This window comes from Arachis stenosperma, chromosome 9, assembly GCF_014773155.1.
Source record: "Arachis stenosperma cultivar V10309 chromosome 9, arast.V10309.gnm1.PFL2, whole genome shotgun sequence".
NCBI classification, from domain to species: domain Eukaryota; kingdom Viridiplantae; phylum Streptophyta; class Magnoliopsida; order Fabales; family Fabaceae; genus Arachis; species Arachis stenosperma.
The window spans coordinates 35,218,113-35,238,975 of record NC_080385.1 but is presented as its reverse complement, the minus strand read 5'-3'; the positions used below and the strand labels follow the sequence as shown (position 1 = coordinate 35,238,975).

The window sequence follows — 20,863 nt, the reverse complement described above, 5'->3', positions numbered from 1 at the left end:
GCTAGGTTAGAGTGCACTTGGTTCTCCTTAACTAGGTTGGGTGAGCACCTAGGCAATTTACTAATAAGCTTGTGATTAGCTTAGGTGATTTATGATTTACAAGAGTGTGAGTCTCTTGAAATTGGTGTTTGTAATCAATCTTTATTATAGTAGAAATTCTACTATTGTTGTGGTGGAGACTAGATATAGATCACATTACACTGAGTGGCCGAACCAGGATCTATCGTGGTCTCACTCTTCTTCTTTCCCTTTCTCTGCCATTTCAATTTTTTTATGCTAACGAGACAAAATTAAAAATAATCTTCTAAAACCAGAATTATGCATAAGCTATTTTAAAAATGATTCCTTGATTCAACCCCCTTCTCAATTCACTTGGGAATCTTTATGTTGATTACTAAGGTTGTGTTGTGTTAGATATGCTTTTGCTTGCTGCTTGACGAACTGATTTCTGCTAGTAAAGAATTTCACAAAAATAATCGCGTTGTAAGTATAGTTTCTAAACCAACAGAAAATCCTTACGTACAAAAGTTTTGGTTGTCACTAAAGTAAACCCAATAAAATTGATAACCGAGTATTTAAACCTCGGATCATCTCTCAAGAAATTGCAGAGAAGTGTGATTTATTATTGGTTATAGAAAAGTATCTTTTTGGGTTTTTGAAATAGGAAACAAGAAAATAAAATAGCAATAAAGTAAATTAATTATCATGAATACCCTTGCAAGGTATAAGAATTGGAAATCCCATCCTAGTTATCCTTATCAGGTGTGATGAGAATTGTTTATTACTCCCACTTAGTTAACCCTTACTAAATAAAGGAAAGTCAAGTGGACTAATCAATTTGATTCCTCAAGTCCTAGTCAACTTTTATGGAAAGACTAGCTTTAGAGGGATCCAAATCAATCAGCAAATTCTAATTTTCAATCAACAGCTGAGTTTGATAACTCAAGTGTCACCAATTACTCAACCAAAGCAAAGGGAGGAAAAAAATCCAAATCATTTATATCTTAAAGAGAAGAAAGCAATCATAAATCAGAAATACCTCAATGTATAATAAATAAGAAAATCAAATTCAACATAGGGATTCATAAACCAAATTGGAAAAATAAATAATTAAAGTAATAGAAAAAATAAAAGTAGAAGAGAAACTAAATTAAAGGAACATTGAACCTGGAATTGAGAAGAAATAGCCTAAAACTAATAGAAATCCTAAATCCTAAAACCTAGAGAGAGGAGAGAGCCTCTCTCTCTCTAGAAAAACTACATCTAAAACTAAAATTGTGAATAATGAATGTTGTATTTATGAATAGATGCATTCCCCCACTTTATAGCCTCTAATCTGTGTATTCTGGGCCGAAAACTGGGTCAAAAACAGCCCAGAAATTGCCCCCAATGATTTCTAATACGTCCAGCACGCGGCAAAGTAACGCGTACGCATCGTCCATGCGTACGCGTGTATTGAATTTTTCCGCACGCGTGACCCATGCGTGCGCGTCATCTATCTTCAAGGCAACTTTGGCAAATTATATATCATTGCGAAGCCCCAGATGTTATCTTTCCAACGCAACTAAAATCGCCTCATTTGGACCTCTATAGCTCAATTTATGGTCGATTTAGTACCAAGAGGTCAGGCTGGACAGCTTTAGCAGTTTCTTTAGTTTCTTATATTCCTTCCACTTTTGCATGCTTCCTTTCCATCCGCTAAGTCATTCCTACCTTGTAATATCTGTAATCACTTAACACACATATCATGGCATCGAATGGTAATAAGAGAGGATTAAAATTAGCTAAATTAAGACCAAAGAAACATGTTTTCAATCATAGCACAAAATCAGGAAGGAAAACGTAAAACACGCGGATTGTATGAATAAGTGTGAGAATAAGGGATAAAATCCACTAGATTAAGCATAGGATAAACCCTAAAATTGGGGTTTATCAACCTCGCCACACTTAAACATTAGCATGTCCGCATGCTAAGCTCAAGAGAACTAAAAGAGTGAAGAGGAATGGTAGAGAGTATGAAATGCAACCTATCTATGTGAATGCAACTACATACAAAATGTTTCTACCTACTTGGTTAAAAGTAAACAAATCCTTCAAGAACAAATATGAACTGGATTTCACTAATTCAAATCACAAAATAAAGTACAAATAACTTGCAAGAAGAAGATAGCTCATGAAAGCTGGGAACAAAGAATCGAGCATCGAACCCTCACTGGAAGTGTATACACTCTAATTGCTCAAGTGTTTAAGGGTCGAGTCTCGTAGTTCTCTACTAATCTTGCTTTCTAAGGCTTGCTCTTCTTCTACCAATCAACAGAAATTTAATGCACAAATACACATATCAAGAGGTCTTTCAAGGGTTGTAATGGGGTTAGGGTCAAGGTAGGATTGTATTTGGTTAAGTGGACTAAAATCTGAATCCTTGATTAACCTAAACTTACCACCTAACTTAAGATAATCCATGTAATTATAATGCAAGATCTAACTGCCCATTAACTATGTTTACCACACATTCATGCATCCCAAATTTAAGTACAACTCATATGCATTGCTATCATTACTTGACTTGGGGCATTTTGTCCCCTTTCTATTATTTGCTCTCTTTTTTTTCTTTTATTTTTCTTGTATTTATTATTATTTTTTTGTTTTTCACAATGCATATGATTAAGGTATTGAATGCATAAACATGTCCTCAATATTCTTTCACATTTTCAAAAAATTCTAACATACTCAATTCTCAAACAAAATGTTTCCAAACCCAATTTCCCCATACTTAAATCATAAGCACTCTCACTAGTCTAAGCTAACCAAGGATTCAAATTAAGGACATTATTATTTTCCATTTAGAGTTAGTGATGAACTAAAGTAAAGAACAAAGGGGTAAAATAGGCTCGAAATTGGTTTGCAAGGGATAATGAAGGGTTAAGGCCATATGGGTATGTAAGCTCAATGAAACAAGGCCTCAATCATATAAGTGCATGCATACATCAAATAATGGACATATAGAATTAAGCAAGACAAAGATCACAATTTTAGAGAGAAAACACACACCAAAAATAAAATATTGGTTGATAAAATGCAACCAATCAAATAGGCTCAAAATCTCACGGGTTTTGTGTGTTCGAGCTCTAAACCATGTTCCAAAATAATATTTCTTCAAACAAGTTCAATAAAAATTATAATTCAAATTAGTGAAATTCTATAAAAGGTTTCTTGAAAAAGAAAATATTACTTCAACCAAGTAGTGATAAAATATGCACACAATGTAACAAACATGCAATCAAACATGCAAATACAACAATGAATTAACAGAGAAAAAATAAAAATTGGTGTTGAGAAGAAAGTGACTAACCCACAGAGATCGGTATCGACATCCCCACACTTAAAGATTGCACCGTCCTCGGTGCATGCTAAGATGTGCATCTGGAAGGGTTGCTCCAACTGATGCTTTTTCTCCAAAGATGGTGCGGCAGACTTGTTTACTGCTCCAGTTAGAAACTTTTCTTTTTCCCTCTTGGTGGCCATCTTGAAAAAGGGAGAGGGGAGGGGAAAGAACCCACAAGCAAAAATATATGAAAAGAAATAAAACATATGTGGTTTAGTGCCAAATAACAAGGTTCTTAACTACATGGTCACGACAACATATAAGTGAGAAAATAATAGAAGCACAGGGCATGTCAACTAAATATCAACAAGTCAAGGTGTACCCAAAATAATGCAGGAAATATGCAACAGTTAATTAAGAAAAATTTAACACCCATGTGAAAACAACAAGTATAAAAAAGAAAGGGAGAAGAAACAATGAAGTTAAAATGCCATGAATGCGAGTATGCAAATGTAACGAATAGAAGAAAAGAAAGGGAATAAGGATGAGAGGGGGGAGAAGAAAGAAGAAAGAAGAAAGAAGAAAGAATTAGGATTGGGGGATAAAAGATAAGATATCTGGAGCTGAGGTGGATTAGTTGTGCGTCGCTTGCGACACGGGCGCGTGCCTCGCGCGTTCGCGTGACATGATTTGTGCTATTGGCGCGAAAGCAACCTTACGCACGTGCAACTCTCTGTCTCATACGCACTATTGCTTAAAATTCACTCGACGCGTGCGCATGAGAGACACGTACACGTGGATGGTCTGATTGGGACAAATGACACGAACGTGTCAGGGACGCGTACGCGTGATACAGCTTGTGCTTCTAGCACCATTTCAGCACCAGGCCATCACAACTTTCAGTCAAACACCTTTTTACGTCGATTTTTCTGGGTCACGCGTGCACGTCATTGACGCATACGCGTGAAGTGTCAAATTCTAAAATGACGCGTACGTATGAGGGACGCGTACGCGTGATGATGCTTGTGCGATTGGCACTCTTTCTGTTCCCACGCAACTTTCTGTTCAGTTTTTTTTATACAATATGCAGTATGCAGATACTAATGCAAACATTATGAATGACATTAATAAAATTAAAATAAAATAAACTAGGAATAAAAGGAACGATTATACCATGGTGGGTTGTCTCCCACCTAGCACTTTTAGTTAAAGTCCTTAAGTTGGACATTTGGTGAGCTTCTTATCAGGGCGGCTTATCCTTGAACTCTTCCAGAAATTCCCACTAGTGTTTGTAATTCCAATAGCCTTCGGGGTCCCAAACTAGGTGCATAAAGCCTTCAAGCAAGTCAAAGCAGGTGATAAGGCCCCAAGAGTGATGACTGTTGGAATGAATTCTGTGGTCCTAAACTTTGCTTTTATACCCGTCTTCTTATGGGTCACCATTGTTCCTTCCGGGTGGCTCGCAATTTGAATTCTCACAGAGACATCAAAACAACCTTCTAGACCCATTCAGTTGAGCTCTACACCAATCCTTACACTTCAATTTGGAGCATGCAACCATATTGAACCTTGCAGGATAACTCTTTCCACTAACCATCTCCCTCTTACTCTTAAAGCCACAGAGAGCTCTAAGTTGACCATCTGTCTCCAGTAGCCCATATTCAAGTGGGAAAGTAAAGGTCAAGGATAAGAATTTTACCCACTTGAACGTTGTGTTGGACGGTAATGGCCTTGGGAGAGGTGTTTCTAATGATCTTGCAAGCTCCACTCCCTTGTGCTCTTCTCTGACAACTTTCACCTCCTTGCAAGTTTCTTCAATATCAACCTCTTCCTCTTGGTAGCGTTCTTCCAATTCAATCTCTTCTTCATTGTTCACCAAGGGCATGGGAGGTTGTGTTTCTTCTTCTTTAATCTCCATGTCAAGTCCAATGGGAGAGGATTCAATTGTAGATAAGGATTCATCAATGATTGAATCCACCTCTTGATCGACCTCCTCAAGGTCTTCAGCCATGATACGCCTTGTAGGTTGTACACCCTCCTCAACATCAATTTCAAGCATCTTGGAAGGAGGCTCTATGACTTGACCTTCTCATGGAGATTCTGCATCTCCTAAGTCTTCAACCACTTCCTCTTTAACTATTGTGGCTTTGTCCAGTTGTTTTAGTATAAAATCGTACTCCTCCTTGATGATTTCCTTTCTATGACAACTCTCTTCAACTACTCCTTCATCTTCAAGGGTCTCTCCTACCTCCACATTTTGGGCCTCCTCTTACTCCTTTGAAAATAAGGCCGCGTGTAATCAATCCATTGCGTCCCTAAGACGATCCCTTCTCTCTTGTTCCATGTCAGTAGTATCATTGGGATCAGGTTGCTCTTGGATTGATGGATATGGGTATTCTTGCATGGAGGGCGGCGGTGCGCTGAAGCTTGAGGGTTGAATATTGTAGGTGGAGGGTTAGTCCATGAGGGATATAAGATGTTGGAGTTTAGAGGTGAGACTAGTGAGAGAGGTAAGTGTGTTCTCCATGGAGGGTTAGGGTGGACAGGGGGGTTCATTTGTTGGGAGAAAGGGCTCATAACACGGAGGTGGTTCCTCTTGATAAGGATATGGAGGTGGTGTATATTGAGATGGTGGTTCTGGGTGTGGTTCATGTGATGGTTTGGTGTGGTGGATGTGGGTCGAGGTCATATGGGGGTGTTTGGTGGTAAGGGGCTTGTGAGTTTGGTGGTTCAAAGGTATGTTGTGGAGGTGGTTCATAAGCATAGGGTGGGGCTTGTTGGTAACTACAATGGGGTCTACCATATCTATCATCTTGGTATGTTGTGGAGGTGGTTCATAAGCATAGGATGGGGCTTGTTGGTAACTACAAAGGGGTCTACCATATCTATCATCTTGGTATGCACCTCAGAATGTCTCTTGACCATAGTAATTTGGTGGAGGTGGGTTGTCACGAAAGGTTCCACCATAACTATTGTCCTGGTATGCATCACAGAATGGTTGCTGGTGATAGCGCATTGGAGGGGGTTGTTGCCAAGAGGGTTAATCAAATCCTTGTGGCTCCTCCCATCTTTGATTCTTCCAACGTTGATGCCTGTTCTCATTATAGCTTCCATTCCTTACAACAACATTGGAATCAAACTTGAAGCCAGAGGGGTGAGAATTCATAGTAGCTAATAATAAAAATTAAAAATAAAAAAAATAAACAAGCAAAAGTAAATATTTACAATAACCAATAATAAGGCACACGTTTGCAATTCCCCGGCAACGGCGCCAATTTGACGAACTGATTTCTGCTAGTAAAGAATTTCACAAAAATAATCGCGATGTAAGTATAGTTTTTAAACCAACAGAGAATCCTTTCGTACAAAAGTTTTGGTTATCACTAAAGCAAACCAATAAAATTGATAACCCTGTATTTAAACCTCGGGTCGTCTCTCAAGGAATTGCAGGGAAGTATGTTTTATTATTGGTTATGAAAAAGTATCTTTTTGGGTTTTTGAAATAGGGAACAAGGAAATAAATTAGCAATAAAGTAAATTAATTATCATGAACACCCTTGCAAGGTATAAGAACTTGAAATCCCATCCTAGTTATCTTTATCAGGTGTGATGAGAATTGTTTATTGCTCCCACTTAGTTAACCCTTACTAAATAAAGGAAAGTCAAGTGGACTAATCAATTTGATTCCTCAAGTCCTAGTCAACTCCTATGGAAAGACTAGCTTTAGAGGGATCCAAATCAATAAGCAAATTTCAATTTTCAATCAACAGCTGAGTTTGATAACTCAAGTGTCACTAATTACTCAACCAAAGCGAAGGGAGGAGAAAAATCCAAATTATTTATATCCTAAAAGGAAGAAAGCAATCATAAATATGAAATACCTCAATGTGTATTAAATAAGAAAATCAAATTCAACATAGGGATTCATAAACCAAATTGGGAAAATAAACAATTAAAGTAATAGAATAAATAAAAGTAGAAGAGAAACTAAATTAAAGAAACATTGAACCTGAAATTGAGAAGAAATAGCCTAAAACTAATAGAAATCCTAAATTCTAAAACCTAGAGAGAGGAGAGAGCCTCTCTCTAGAAAACCTACATCTAAAACTAAAATTGTGAATAATGAATGTTGTATTTATGAATGGATGCATTCCCCCACTTTATAGCCTCTAATCTGTGTTTTCTGGGCCGAAAATTAGGTCAAAAACAGCACAGAAATCACCCCCAGCAATTTCTGATACGTCCAGCACGCGGCAAAGTCACGCGTACGCGTCGTCCACGCATACGCGTGGATTGAATTTTTCCCAGGTCATGCGTGCGCGTGACCTATGCGTGCGCGTCGCCTATCTTCAGAGCAGCTATGACAAATTATATATTGTTGCGAAGCCCCGGATGTTAGCTTTTTAACGCAACTAAAACCGCCTCATTTGGACCTTTATAGCTCAAGTTATGGTCAATTTAGTACCAAGAGGTCAGGCTGGACAACTTTAGCAGTTCCTTCAGTTTCTTGTATTCCTTCCACTTTTGCATGCTTCCTTTCCATCCTCTAAGCCATTTCTACTCTGTAATCCCTATAATCACTTAACGCACATATCATGGCATCGAATGGTATTAAGAGAGGATTAAAATTAGCTAAATTAAGACCAAAGAAACATGTTTTCAATCATAATACAAAATCAGGAAGAAAAACATAAAACATGCGGATTGTATGAATAAGTGTGAGAATAATGGATAAAATTCACTAGATTAAGCACAGAATAAACCCTAAAAATGGGGTTTATCACTGCTGTATTGATTACCGAAGATGTGGATGGTAGGGGTTGAAGAACATGGGGGAGGCGATAGTTGGATGAGAAGGAGACGATGTTGTCTGGAGAAGGGGGGATGGGGTTGTGGGAGGGTAGAACTATTGAAATTTGAAAGGTTGAATGAGGGTATTTTCAGAAAAAATGTTATTAAAGTTTTAGTCCCTATTCTACAAAATTTTAGTCCCTTGTGTCCCTATTTTTTGGAGGTAGTGAGGGAATTGAAATTTTTAGGACAGAGACTGAAATTTTAGTTTCAGTCTCTGGTCACTAAACACAATACTGAGTCATAGTCCCACAGTTTCAATCACAGTACTCATTACTAAGCGCTACCTTAGGGACTGATTTGAATTGATCTAACAAACTTATCTTGTCAACAACAAGAGGGTACTACTGAGTGAATGCCACATTGGGAATTAATGGGCTACGTCAGCGAGCATTAGCCACCTCAATGAAGGAGATGACAAAAGGACTAACGCGACCAAGTCCGTTATCTTTTAGGGACGAATTTGATTAATTTATTCTTTCAGGGATAAAAATAGAAATTAAGATATCTTTCAAGGACGATTTTGATTATTAACTCGTCCATAAAATGTCTGGTCGCTCATCCATTTAAGCATTTTTTATCTCTACCACACTAAACTTATGCTCATGCTCATTTTTGCCACCAACGCTATGTTTCCAGGATAATATCATTGGTTTAATGGCAATGTGCAATAACATTTACCATTAAGGGTTAAAGTTAGGTACTTTTGGTTATTACATATAAAACAAGTCGTATCCGTCACGTTAACCATTTCACTTTAATCCTATTTTGATATTCTTTTGATTTTTCTGTTGTCTTGTATAATATATCCAAGATATTTAAATCTCTTTACTTATGGTAATGATCCTTTCTCCAATTCACTTTTTTGTTAGTATTTTTCTTTCTTATACTAAACTTATATTCTTTATATTCTGTATTATTACGACTTATGCACACACTATACTCCTCTAAAGCCTTTCTCCACAAATCTAATTTTTTATCTAAATCGTTCCTTGATTCTTCTACAAGGAGAATGTTATTGAAAAAAAAATGCATCATAGCATGACTTTTTGGATATACTCAATAAACACTTCTAGAATCAATGTAAAAGGATATGAACTTGGAGATTACTCTTGATATAGTCTTATACAAGTAAAAAATTCATCATTCACACTACATTGAATTTTCATACTAATTATAATTAATCAATTATATATGTCATTAATTATACGAATGTAGTATAAAATTCTTACTTTTTTTCCTGAAATTTTCTATAAGATTTTTCTTAATATCCTATCATATGCTGCCTTTTTTTTTTAAGTTTCTAAAATGATTTTTATATTTGAAATAAAATTAAATGAGTTGTATTCATGAGAAATTAAGATTTTATATATGATCATGTAAGTTCTTTTATACTAAAGATTTTAATTCGAACATTTTGTATACGTTCAACTTTCTTATGGCACAGAATCATAATAGAATATGATGGGTACATAGTAGTGCCAATTAAGATGTTGCTAATTTGTAATATCATTACAACATTTTAATTTTATAAGGGATATCCGCACCTATTTCTATTATTAATATTAGAGATATAATTATTTTTGTATTTCTTGTTATTCATTTAAATTTTTAACGAAAGTAGTATTATAACTATTAAAAAAAATAACGACTAATTATTATTTTGCAACATATAGTCAAGTTTTTCTTCTCAATTAGCTTTTTAATTAGTTTTTATACTTCCCGATGACTAATTCACGTACACTTTCTGTATATAAAGTTAGAAACACCCTTGAATTATCCTCAATTATCATAGTATAAATAAGTGTGAATTTTAACTTTACTATATATGTCCCATAAAATTCATTTGGTTAAAATGCATTCCCACTTTTATCTAGCTCATCAAACATACTTTACGTATTTAATCATAATATAAACTTTATAAATATGTATACTTTATTATCAAATAACAAAATACAATACACTATGAAATTTATTTATTTTTCGTTGTCCCAATTGAAGTAGACATAAGATTTTATATCTAGAAAGACGAAAATGAAGTCCTATGGAAATGATAGAATTTTTTTAGTAATAACTTTTATTTTTTTAATTATTTTCGGAACTCTAACTCAAATATCTTGTTAAGAAGCACTGGAGATTTATTTAAATTGCAATTATCACTTTTTAAAACGGTAGTGCAATTCCCCACCTTTCCTGATTAAAAAAAGAAGAAAAAAGCGGTTTTAGGGCTGATGTGGTCCCAACAAAAACAAGCATAAATATTACCATAATCTCTCAATGTTCCATGAGCTATATGTGTTAAAGAGTAACAGTCTCCCTCACTCTCTCCTCATAGTGTCGACATCATGGTTTGCCAAGAACAAGAGGCATTAGTCAACAAAGTGCTTGACCTGTACCACAAGATTTCAAGCTTAGACACCCTCAAACCCTCCCAAGATGTCGACACCCTCTTCACCCAACTCGTTCGCACATGCATCCCTCATACCCCATTCATCGACATCACTAAACTTTCCACAACCGTCCAAGAAGCTAGATCCAACCTAATTCGTCTTTGCGCCGAAGCCGAATCGCTCTTGGAGATGCATTATTCGGCGCTTTTGGTGTCGTCATCCTCCGGTGAGAACCCACTTGGACGTCTTCACGTCTTTCCCTACTACTCTAACTACCTCAAACTTAGTTCTCTCGAATTCAACATTCTTAGCCAGCACTGCCAGGCTGTTCCCACCAAGATTGCCTTCGTGGGGTCCGGCCCTCTTCCCTTAACCTCCATTGTCTTGGCTACCAACCACTTTCCCAACACCACATTCCATAATTATGACATCGACGCTTTGGCCAATTCTATGGCCAAGGCGTTGGTGTCTTCGGATCATGACCTGTCAAAGCGCATGGTCTTTCACACTAGCGACATATTAGATGTGTCCCATGGTTTGAACGAGTTCAATGTTGTCTTTCTTGCCGCGCTCGTGGGAATGAAAAATGAGGAGAAGAAAAAAGTGATTGATCATTTGGGTAAGTATATGGCACCTGGAGCATTTCTTATGGTAAGAAGTGCCTATAGTGCCAGAGCATTTCTATATCCGGTAGTCAATCCTTCTTTTGATCTCAAAGGATTTGAAGTTTTGTCCGTGTTTCACCCCACTGATGAGGTTATCAATTCAGTTGTGATTGCGCGAAAGTGTCCGATTATTTCAACATCGTCGAAAGAGGTTCAATCGCTCTTCAATAACAATAACCTTCTCATCAATGGGAACATGATTGAGGAATTGGTAACTGAGGAGCAGCTTTAATTAATTTCCTAAATTCTCTCCCTCTTTATTGGGAAAATATTTAGTTTTAAATTACGGTTGCAATTATTATTGCAATTGTAAGAATTGCAGAAACTAAAAAATAAAAAAATGCAGCTAATGCAATTGCAATCACTATTACTATGATGATGCGTTACGGTTGCTGCTGGAATAAGCTATGATTTCCAGGACTACCGTAATGATAATCATTTTATTATTAATATAACAACAGTATGGTAATTAACATTTGGCAACCTAGTTAATGTTTGCCATTTATAATTTGAAAATTTTAATTTATTGTGTACTATCTAGCAATATATGTCGAATTTCTTTTGCGTTGTTCATGAATTTCGACAAATAAAAGAAAATACATATTGTGTGTCTTATTGAATCTGAGCATAGTGCTATAATGTGTTTTTTTTTAATTCTCCTAATCACCGTGTTTCTTTATTATTATTATTATTATTATTATTATTATTATTATTATTATTATTATTATTATTATTATTCTGTCATTTATTTTATTATGTGAATAATGTATTCTCTTATTTATTATTGTCATTTTTTGGTAACTTTTAGATAAATATATTTAGTCTAAATATATTAATCTAATCACAATTAGTTGTATAAATTAATATGTTAGATATATACCAAAATTAGACACCAGTATAAAATATATACTAAAATATAAATATATATTAAAAATAAATTGAACAATATGTTGGAATAAATAATTTTATAAACCCAGATCATCCATACTGAATCACCAAAAATATAATATAATGTGGAAGTATACCTTTACTTATAAGAGTCAGAAATTGATAGAAGAATTTGGATCTTGTGGTTCTTTCGATCTTCCTCAACCAAAGCCTTCTGTATTTTTACGTGGCTAAACTGCAACTCTTTTGATGGGAAAAGAGCAACAAAGGCGGCTTTGGTATATTGGGGACCGAAACCCTGAAGGCCTATTTATATTTGAGCATGACACCCATTAAACCCTAAAGCCCAAATAAGATAGTATCTAAAGTCCAAAAGATAATATATCTAAAATTCAAAAGATAATTATCTAAGAAACAAAAGATAATATCCGGTTTTATTATCATTTAATTCCAAATCAAAAGTAATAATGACTTATTTAATTTAGCATTTAAAATAATAAACGAGATCATCATTATATAAGTCATTTAATTTGAAATAGCATAATTTGTGATTATAATTAATATATGTATTGCCCACAAACAAATTAGGAAATTAAAATAATTTCCTAACAATCTTCTACTTGGGCTATACATATATTCTTTCTTGACATAATCACATCTCATAAACTTTATGCGCACATCTGAATGCTATTTCTCTCATTACTTTAACAATCTGGTCTGTCTCATACATTAGATATGAAACTACCATAGCTTTTATCACATTAATGTCGTTACTAAACCACAACAATCACCATCCTAATATACTTAACGATATAGATCAAATTTAGATGAGTAATATGGAAATTATATGCCAAGTGATCTCATGCATGTCTATTTCCAGGTGGTCCAACTTTATTGAGATCAAATACAAAACAAATATTACAAAATGAATATTTTATACAACATGAAATAAACCATCAACTTAATTCTGCAGAAAAATAATTCAATATCTGTCATAGGACATATAGCACAAAATAAACTCCCACTAAAGCAAGGCATCACAAATATTGACACACATCCGAGCAGTGTGCTCACAAAAGACTTTAGGGATCAATTCCTTTGTTATTGAGTCTGCTAGCATATACTCTGTTCCTATATATCCTATAAAAATCTGTTTTTCTTAAACTTTCTCCTTAACAACTAAGAACTTAATGTCTGTATACTTCGATTTTGTCAAGCTCTTATTGTTATTGGAGTATAGTACTGCTGACTTATTGTCACAAAATATCTTTAATGACCGTTCAATGTCATCTACTATATGAAGCTCAGTGACAAAATTTCGCAACCATATGCCATGAAATCGGAATCAGAGTACCTAATGATCTCCAAAATTTTCTGATCTCCGATAAATAAGCATGTAATCCTCTGTTCTCTTTAGATAACGCATTACGCGTTTAACATCTATCCAATGATCCATGCTGATGCGTGAGCATCTTATCTATCTTTTCCTAGTGAATTTGCATCTAAATTGTTGAGTTTAATTAAGAATTAATTATATTTTAGCCACTATGGATGCTATTTTGAGTTTTGTGCAATTTTATTCATTCTAGGTAGCATTCGGATGGATTTGATGAAGTTTCTATAGAGAAAAAAAAGAAACCAACGGGGTGACCAGCGAAGACCGCGTGGACGCATGGCTCACGCGACCGCGCGAAATGGAGAAATTGCAATGACGCGATCGCGTGCCTGACGCGAATGCGTGGACTAGAATCTGCACAAATGACGTGAGCGCATGGACGACGTGGACGCGTCACATGCGCGATCTGCAATAATACAGAAAACGCTGGTTACGATTTCTGGGCTATTTTTGACCCAATTTTCAGCCCAGAAAACACAGATTAGAAGCTGCAGAATGGACAAAGCAAGTGGTCCCCACCCATCAACTGAAAATCTGTTAATTAATTCAAATTTAATTCAAATCTTATCTTTTAGGAAAAGATATTATTTTTATTTTTAGATAATTAAATTTTAAATTAATTAGGATTAGTTATAAAAAGGGGAGACTTCTCTTCTATTAGGTACATTACATTAGAGGGATTCCATTAGGGAATTCTATACAAATTTACATTCTACATTCCATGAGCAACTAAACCTCCATTGTTAAGGTTAGGAGCTCTGTCTATTTGTATGGATTGATTTTATTGCTTTTTCTATTTTAATTTAGGGCAATTTACCAATTTAAAACAATTGGTTGAATCCTTTACCAGATTACAACATTTGGAAATTGGATACCATTTTGTCTTGAACCATTTTATATAGAAACCGTGGGAGACAACCACGGTTTCCAAATCTACATAAACCGTGGCAGGTAGCCAGGTTTTATGAGCAAATCATGTTGTATGTAAACCGTGGTAGGCAGCCACGGTTTACGTGAAGAAAATGAAAAGCATAAACCGTGGTAGGCAGCCACGGTTTATGAGGAAATAGTTTCGTACATAAAACCCTAGAGGCAGCCACGGTTTATGAGTGTGCAGTATAAATAGCAAAGCCGTGGCTGGTGAGGGCGGATCATTTGTGATATTTGATAGTAAGGAGAATGTTGGTGGGTGAGAGAGGGAAAAAAAATTTTTTTGTTAAGTTGATTGTTTGAGAAGTTGAACCGGTTTAGTGGAGAACCAATGGAAGAAGAAGACCGGATGTACCGGTTAAACCGCGTTGCGCATGTGGCTGAATTTATCGACCAAGAGGTTGGTTAAACCGGCTTTTTATTATTAATTTTTGTTTAATGTTGTTATTATTAATGGTAAATGTTAAATTAATATTTTAACAGTTATAATAGAATTTTTTGCTGTTATCATGATAGTGAGTTTTTTATATTTATTAAATTTGTAATTTTTATTATTGGTAGAATTAATTTTTTAGGTTTAGGTGTTAGTAATATTGTTAGTGTTATTTTTGCTGTTCTTGTTATGCTTAGGGTTTTTTATTGATTACTGTAAATTGTTGCTATTGTTGTCTGTTGAGAGTTCGCTATCTATCTTTTTACAGCCTGCTAGGGTTATTAGTGGTGTGAGAAGACAACAGAATATGTCTTTACACGAGCGTATCATACCGTATCTAGAGACGGCGGGATTATATCACTTGGCTAGGTTGAACAGTCAGTGGTTCTGGGTTGATGAGCCTCTACTTAGCGCATTCATTGAGAGGTGGCGTCCTGAGACCCACACATTTCACATGCCCTTTGGGGAGTGTACGGTGACCTTGGAGGACGTGGCCTATCAGCTGGGTTTACCGATTGATGGTGAGCCTGTGAGTGGCTGTCTTAGTGAGTTTGAGAATTTCATGGAAAATGGAAGACCGGCATGGGTGTGGTTCCGTGAGCTGTTTGGGGAGTTACCTCCGCAGAATAAAGTGAAGCAGATGACAGTGTGCTACACATGGTTCCATGAGCGGTTTCGGGTTTTGCCAGCAGATGCTACTGACGACATCGTGCGTATATATGCGAGGGCCTATATTATGATGCTGTTGTCATCTCAGCTGTTTGCGGACAAGAACGCCAACCGTGTCCACCTTCGCTGGTTGCCTTATGTGGCATCGTTGGATGACTTGGGTAGATATAGCTGGGGCTCGGCCGCGCTGGCGTGGTTGTACAGATGTCTTTGTCGTGGAACAAACAGAAACGTTGTCAACTTGGTTGGGCCACTACAGCTTCTACAGTCTTGGATCTTCTGGAGATTTTCTTGTCTGAGGCCTAGTGATTTCAACAGATTCGGCTTTCCACTTGCATCCAGGTAAAGAAATATGATTTTAGAGTTAGAAATTGTTCATTTACATCTCCCATTACATTTTATGACATTCTTTAAATTGAATTGAACTTGTAGGTGGGCTGGGTATCTACCGAGGAATGATGCAGTAGATCAAAGAGTCATGTCTGCACGCCTTTGTTTGGATAGATTGCGTGTGCATGATGTGAGTAATTTACTTATAGTTGATACAGTTATGTTTTCCTTGTTATAAAATTTGTTTTACGTAACGTTTCATTATGTGATGTAGATCGTGTGGGAGCCCTATTCCTCTCCGGATGTCTTAGCTGTTGTTCATCCAGAGATACTACTTGACGAGCACCGCAGGCTATGGACGGCAGTTACCAGTCTCATTTATTTTGCTGCGATTGAGTGGCACCAGGTGGATAGGGTTATGCCTCAGTTCGGCGGGGTTCAGCATCTCCCTCGTTTGGCTCTTAACATAGATTGGCTTCATGCGAAGGACGGCAGGGGTGGAGATAGGTGGTTCCCCTTCTATTATAGGGAGTGGCATGAGCACTGGCAGGATCGACATGCCACAGTTTTACCGGTTGACCGAGTCACTGATCCCGGGCCATCAGCTGAGTACCTGGACTGGTGGTGTCGTGTGGCCCATAGATTTTTATCCCCAGAGGTTGCTTTTCAGGATCCTAGGCCTATTGTGTTGACTGAGGAGGCGCGTCACAGAGGGTCATCACAGGCACCTCCGATGGTGCAGGTTGTCGACAGACCGGACAACCGCCGCGTGGACCGGCGTAGGCGTATCGGCACACGTACTACGGATCGAGAGTGGCGTTGGCTGGCCGACCACTTAGAGGAGGAGCAGGTTGTTGGTGATCATGGAGGTGATGTTGATCATCGTGTTCCTCGACGTAGGGCCAGAAGACATGGTCAGCGGGATGGTGGTGGGCGGGCCCGTGGTAGAGGACCATCCGGAGACTATCACAGTGGTCAGCATGCTGTTGGTGAGGACATTGGTGGTGTGGCCACAGGGATGGATCAGGGTACGTTTGAGGTGGGGGGTTCTTCTCAGATGTTCCAGAGTGGTGACACCCAGGCGTTCGCCGACTTTACTACCGCGGCCGTCGGTATGGACATTGATGATCCTGTGAGTCAGTCAGAGTTCTTCAGAGATATAGCAGACATCTTGGGGGAGGATGATGGCACTCATTATAGGCCACAGATGGATGAGGTACATTCACAGTTTGCCGAGCACCAGCCACATGTTCAGGATGTACAGCCAGCTTTGCCGGTTGACCTGAACGAGCCTGCAGCTTCACCATCGGACCCATGGTTGGCGTTAGGAGGTACCCCTGCTTCGGCTTTCAGCGTAGTTCCTCCTCAGGCACCGGTGCCACAGGTGAATCAGAGACCGAGGAGGGTTCGTCGTGCTCCTTTATGTGGCACTAGAGGTCACCTTATTGGTCAGTTGGACGATGATGACAGTGACACGATTGAGGAGTCTGATTAGTTAGCTATGTATTTTCCATTTTTATATGTACTTTCTTTCATTATGGTGTTGGATTAATGTTTAAACATTTATACTGTTTTACGGTGTTGTATCTGTTTGCGATGTATCTGACTATTAAGTATGATTAATGATGTAGTCGTTTCGAGTTTGTTTGTGTAAACAATACAATGACATTAACACTAAATTAAGCTGTCTTAATTTTTCTGTCTTAATTTTTCTACTAAACAAACAAATATTCTTTCATCACGATACAGAAACATATGAATAACACCAATGCTAGTTATAAGACAGAAATTTAACTTACTTGAATAACCCAACAACAAGCTAAATAATACATCCTAATTATCCCCGCCAGCAATATTTCTTCGCTGGCCACAGTTCCTCCTCGTATGACCTGGCTGTCGACAGAGGCCACAGCGCTTGGGCTGGTTCTCAGCAGATCGATCCATGGCACCGCGGATCCTAGTTGCCTTCGGCCGACCTTCCCTGGCTCGCCTCATGTTAGGATCAGGAATGATAGTTGGCCCGGCATATGGTGGCCATAGGCCTTCTGGTATGGGCGGAACAAACCCGTGACTGTAAACTTTGAACACCTCACTCATACGATACACCTCATGCACATATGCTGCCCAATTAAGCCGGGAGTGGGCGCAACAAGCAATCGCGTGACAGCATGGATAATGGAGTGCCTGAAAGTACCCACAATCACATGTGTGATCCTTCAGCGAGACTCTATAGCTACCCAACGAGAAGTTTCCAGTCGGTGTCGTCTCAGCAACCGTGTATTCCGACTGGTGCCTGTCGTACAAGGTGACGGTGAAGCACCTTGACTCTCTTATATTCCTTTCAATACCCTTGACCAATGCCTGACAAAATTCTTGTCCAGATCCAAGTTGCGCCTCTGCTGTTTGTCCCCGGAGAACGAATAGCTCAGCAAGCCTTTCGTGTGTGGACTTTACCAACGACGTCACCGGGAGGTTGCGAGTTCCCTTCAAGACGGAGTTCACACATTCACTGATGTTTGTTGTCATGTGCCCGAACCATCTACCGCTATCCTGGTGTTGCATCCACTTCTCATACTCCATCCGGTTCGCCCAATCACACATGGCCGGATTCTCTGTACGCATGATGTCGAACCAGTAATAGAACTCCGCCTCAGTTTTTGCGTACGCAGCATTAACCTGCATTCTTCTCGCATCTTTACCTTTAAAAGAAAGGCTGAAATTTGCTGCCACATGACGGATACAGTACGCCCGATAAGCACGTGGGGGCAGCCAACCATTCACGGGATCCTCTAGTGCAGACTTGATACCGTTATGCCTATCTGAGATAACAAGGATACCCTCCTGTGGAGTCACATGCCTTCTTAAGTTGGACAAGAAAAAAGCCCATGACTCGGCATTTTCTCCCTCCACAAGGGCGAATGCTATCGGAAGGATGTTTGAGTTCCCATCCTGTGCAATCGCCAACAGTAAGGTGCCTCCATATTTGCCGTACAAGTGGGTACCATCAATACTCACAAGCGGCTTGCAATGTTGGAAGGCCTCAACGCAAGGTGGAAATGTCCAGAACAGACGATGAAAGTACACTGTTGACTCATCAATCTGGTCCCCAACTCTAACAGGAGACGTCTGCAACACAGTAACTGTCCCGGGCATCGTCAACTCCACTCCTAGCATCCAACATGGCAATTCGGCATAAGACTCTTCCCATTCTCCATATATTTGTGCAACTGCCTTCTGTTTTGCTTTCCAAACCTTCCAGTAACTGGGCTTGAAGCCGTAATCAGCTTCAGTCGCTTGTTGCAACACCTTGATCGGTACTGCAGCATCCGCACTAACCAACGGAAAAATCCTCGCACAGATAACGTGGTAATCAAGCTGACGGTGATCACTGGAAATAGATGTAGCTAAGCAAGTGTGGAGACCGTTGTACCTCCTAACCTCCCAAGTGCCCTTCCGTGCACGGAGCGAAATCCGAATCAGCCAACTACAACTTTTGCCGAAATCCTTGCACTTTCCATGATACTTCAAATGGTCCGATTCCAACACTCGGTACTCAACACCTCGACGGATGCTATAGTCCTTCACACTAAGAACAGCTTCTTCTTTACTCTGGAAGGATTGCCCAATCTGAAATTCGGTTGACGAACCACCTACTGTAGCAATTCCCGCCGGATGTTCACCCAGAGCCTCCAAGTTTAGCGTCGAGAAGTGTGGAGGGTAATGCTGTGTGCCGGAACTTGAAGGACCTTGTTGTGCATGTGGATTAGCACCGATGTCATCGTCGCTGTCCCCAAAGATATTTACAGGCTCCTGGTGAGAGTCATCGTCCCGCATTGCATTCTCTACTCGATCAGGTTCCCCAAATTCTTGATGTTCATCATCTGTGGCACGACCTGATTCCCCCAGAAATGCCTGCTGCAGGACCCCTTCATTAGGGGAACGTACAGTAGGAACTGCCACCGCTGGTACCAGATCAACCGCAAAGGAAGGAGAGGCAACCTGCGGAACAGAAGACCGGTTCGCTGGCGTCGAGCAAGACGCACCGCCTGCGGCAGTCGAGCTATGAACAGGAGCCGATGCCCCAGAACTATCCAGAGTTACCTCCAACTTCGCATACAACTCGTGTATTCTGACCTCAGGAAAACTCCTTACGCAATGAAATAGAACCCTAATATCTTCGTCCGCCGCTAACACGAATGTATCATACATCACACCGCTGGAAACTACAGCGATGGGAATCTTGTAGAAGATCTTCTTCACAACCTTGCTCCCAAAAACCCCAAGCTTCTGCAAGATGGTGCTCTTCAAATCTGACAAACTGTTTGACGAACTAACAAATACACTCAACGGTTCTCTATCAGTGAACTTCACACCATATTTTTTGCTTTTTTTTTTATTTTTCCAGAGCAATGCACTAAGACAAGAACACACTCTTCCTCACTTGACATTGTGATAATGATCTCCTCAGCAACTACATTCTCACTCGAATATATATAGATTTTCATTATACATAAACCGTTCTAGGTTACAGGGTTTTATACCCATTGAATGGCCTTCATAAACCGTGGTTGCCAGCCACGTTTTATGCTTTTTCTTCTTCATAAACCGTGGCTACCTACAGCGGTTTCTAGGTTTCACTAATAAAGAGTAAATCGTGGCTGCCTACCACGGTTTACGTTGTGCATCTCCAACATATAAAACCTCCCTGCCAGCCACGGTTTATGTGTATCTATAAACCGTGGTTGGCTCCCACGGTTTACATAGAAAAGGAATTAAGACATTCAGGTATCAATATCTCTATTGTTGTAATCTGGTAAACAAATCTCTTCTTTATTTTAATTTGGTCATTTGCCCTTTAATTTATGTTTTGGTTTTATATTTAAGAATTGTTTTCGTTCTTTATCTTATGAATTTGGGTGGAACGGAAGTATGACCCTCTTTCTATTTGAGTTCTTGTATAACTTGGAAAAGCTCTATACTTGAACA

At 38.6% G+C, this 20,863-nt stretch overlaps 2 protein-coding genes across 2 annotated transcripts; both read left to right on the top strand.

The window, feature by feature from the left end:
* The first annotated feature begins 10,481 nt into the window (after window positions 1-10,481).
* LOC130950728 (nicotianamine synthase 1-like) lies at window positions 10,482-11,704 on the top strand. Its single transcript, XM_057879289.1, has one exon. The coding sequence runs from the start codon at window positions 10,522-10,524 to the stop codon at window positions 11,461-11,463; it is 942 nt and encodes a 313-aa protein (XP_057735272.1). The 5' UTR covers window positions 10,482-10,521; the 3' UTR covers window positions 11,464-11,704.
* A 3,072-nt stretch (window positions 11,705-14,776) lies between these two features.
* On the top strand, window positions 14,777-17,372 carry LOC130949382 (serine/threonine-protein phosphatase 7 long form homolog). The gene is made up of 4 exons (XM_057878121.1): window positions 14,777-14,845; window positions 15,147-15,889; window positions 15,980-16,067; window positions 16,152-17,372. The coding sequence occupies exons 1-4, from the start codon at window positions 14,777-14,779 to the stop codon at window positions 17,370-17,372; spliced, it is 2,121 nt and encodes a 706-aa protein (XP_057734104.1).
* The last annotated feature ends 3,491 nt before the right edge of the window (window positions 17,373-20,863 follow it).

Bases quoted from the DNA above. Each gene is read 5' to 3' on its own strand.
- LOC130949382 (XM_057878121.1), top strand. From the start codon at position 14,777: ATGGAAGAAGAAGACCGGATGTACCGGTTAAACCGCGTTGCGCATGTG. The intron at 14,846-15,146 runs GTTGGTTAAACC...ATCTTTTTACAG, and splicing joins CTGAATTTATCGACCAAGAG to CCTGCTAGGGTTATTAGTGG. The intron at 16,068-16,151 runs GTGAGTAATTTA...TATGTGATGTAG, and splicing joins ATAGATTGCGTGTGCATGAT to ATCGTGTGGGAGCCCTATTC.
- LOC130950728 (XM_057879289.1), top strand. From the start codon at position 10,522: ATGGTTTGCCAAGAACAAGAGGCATTAGTCAACAAAGTGCTTGACCTG.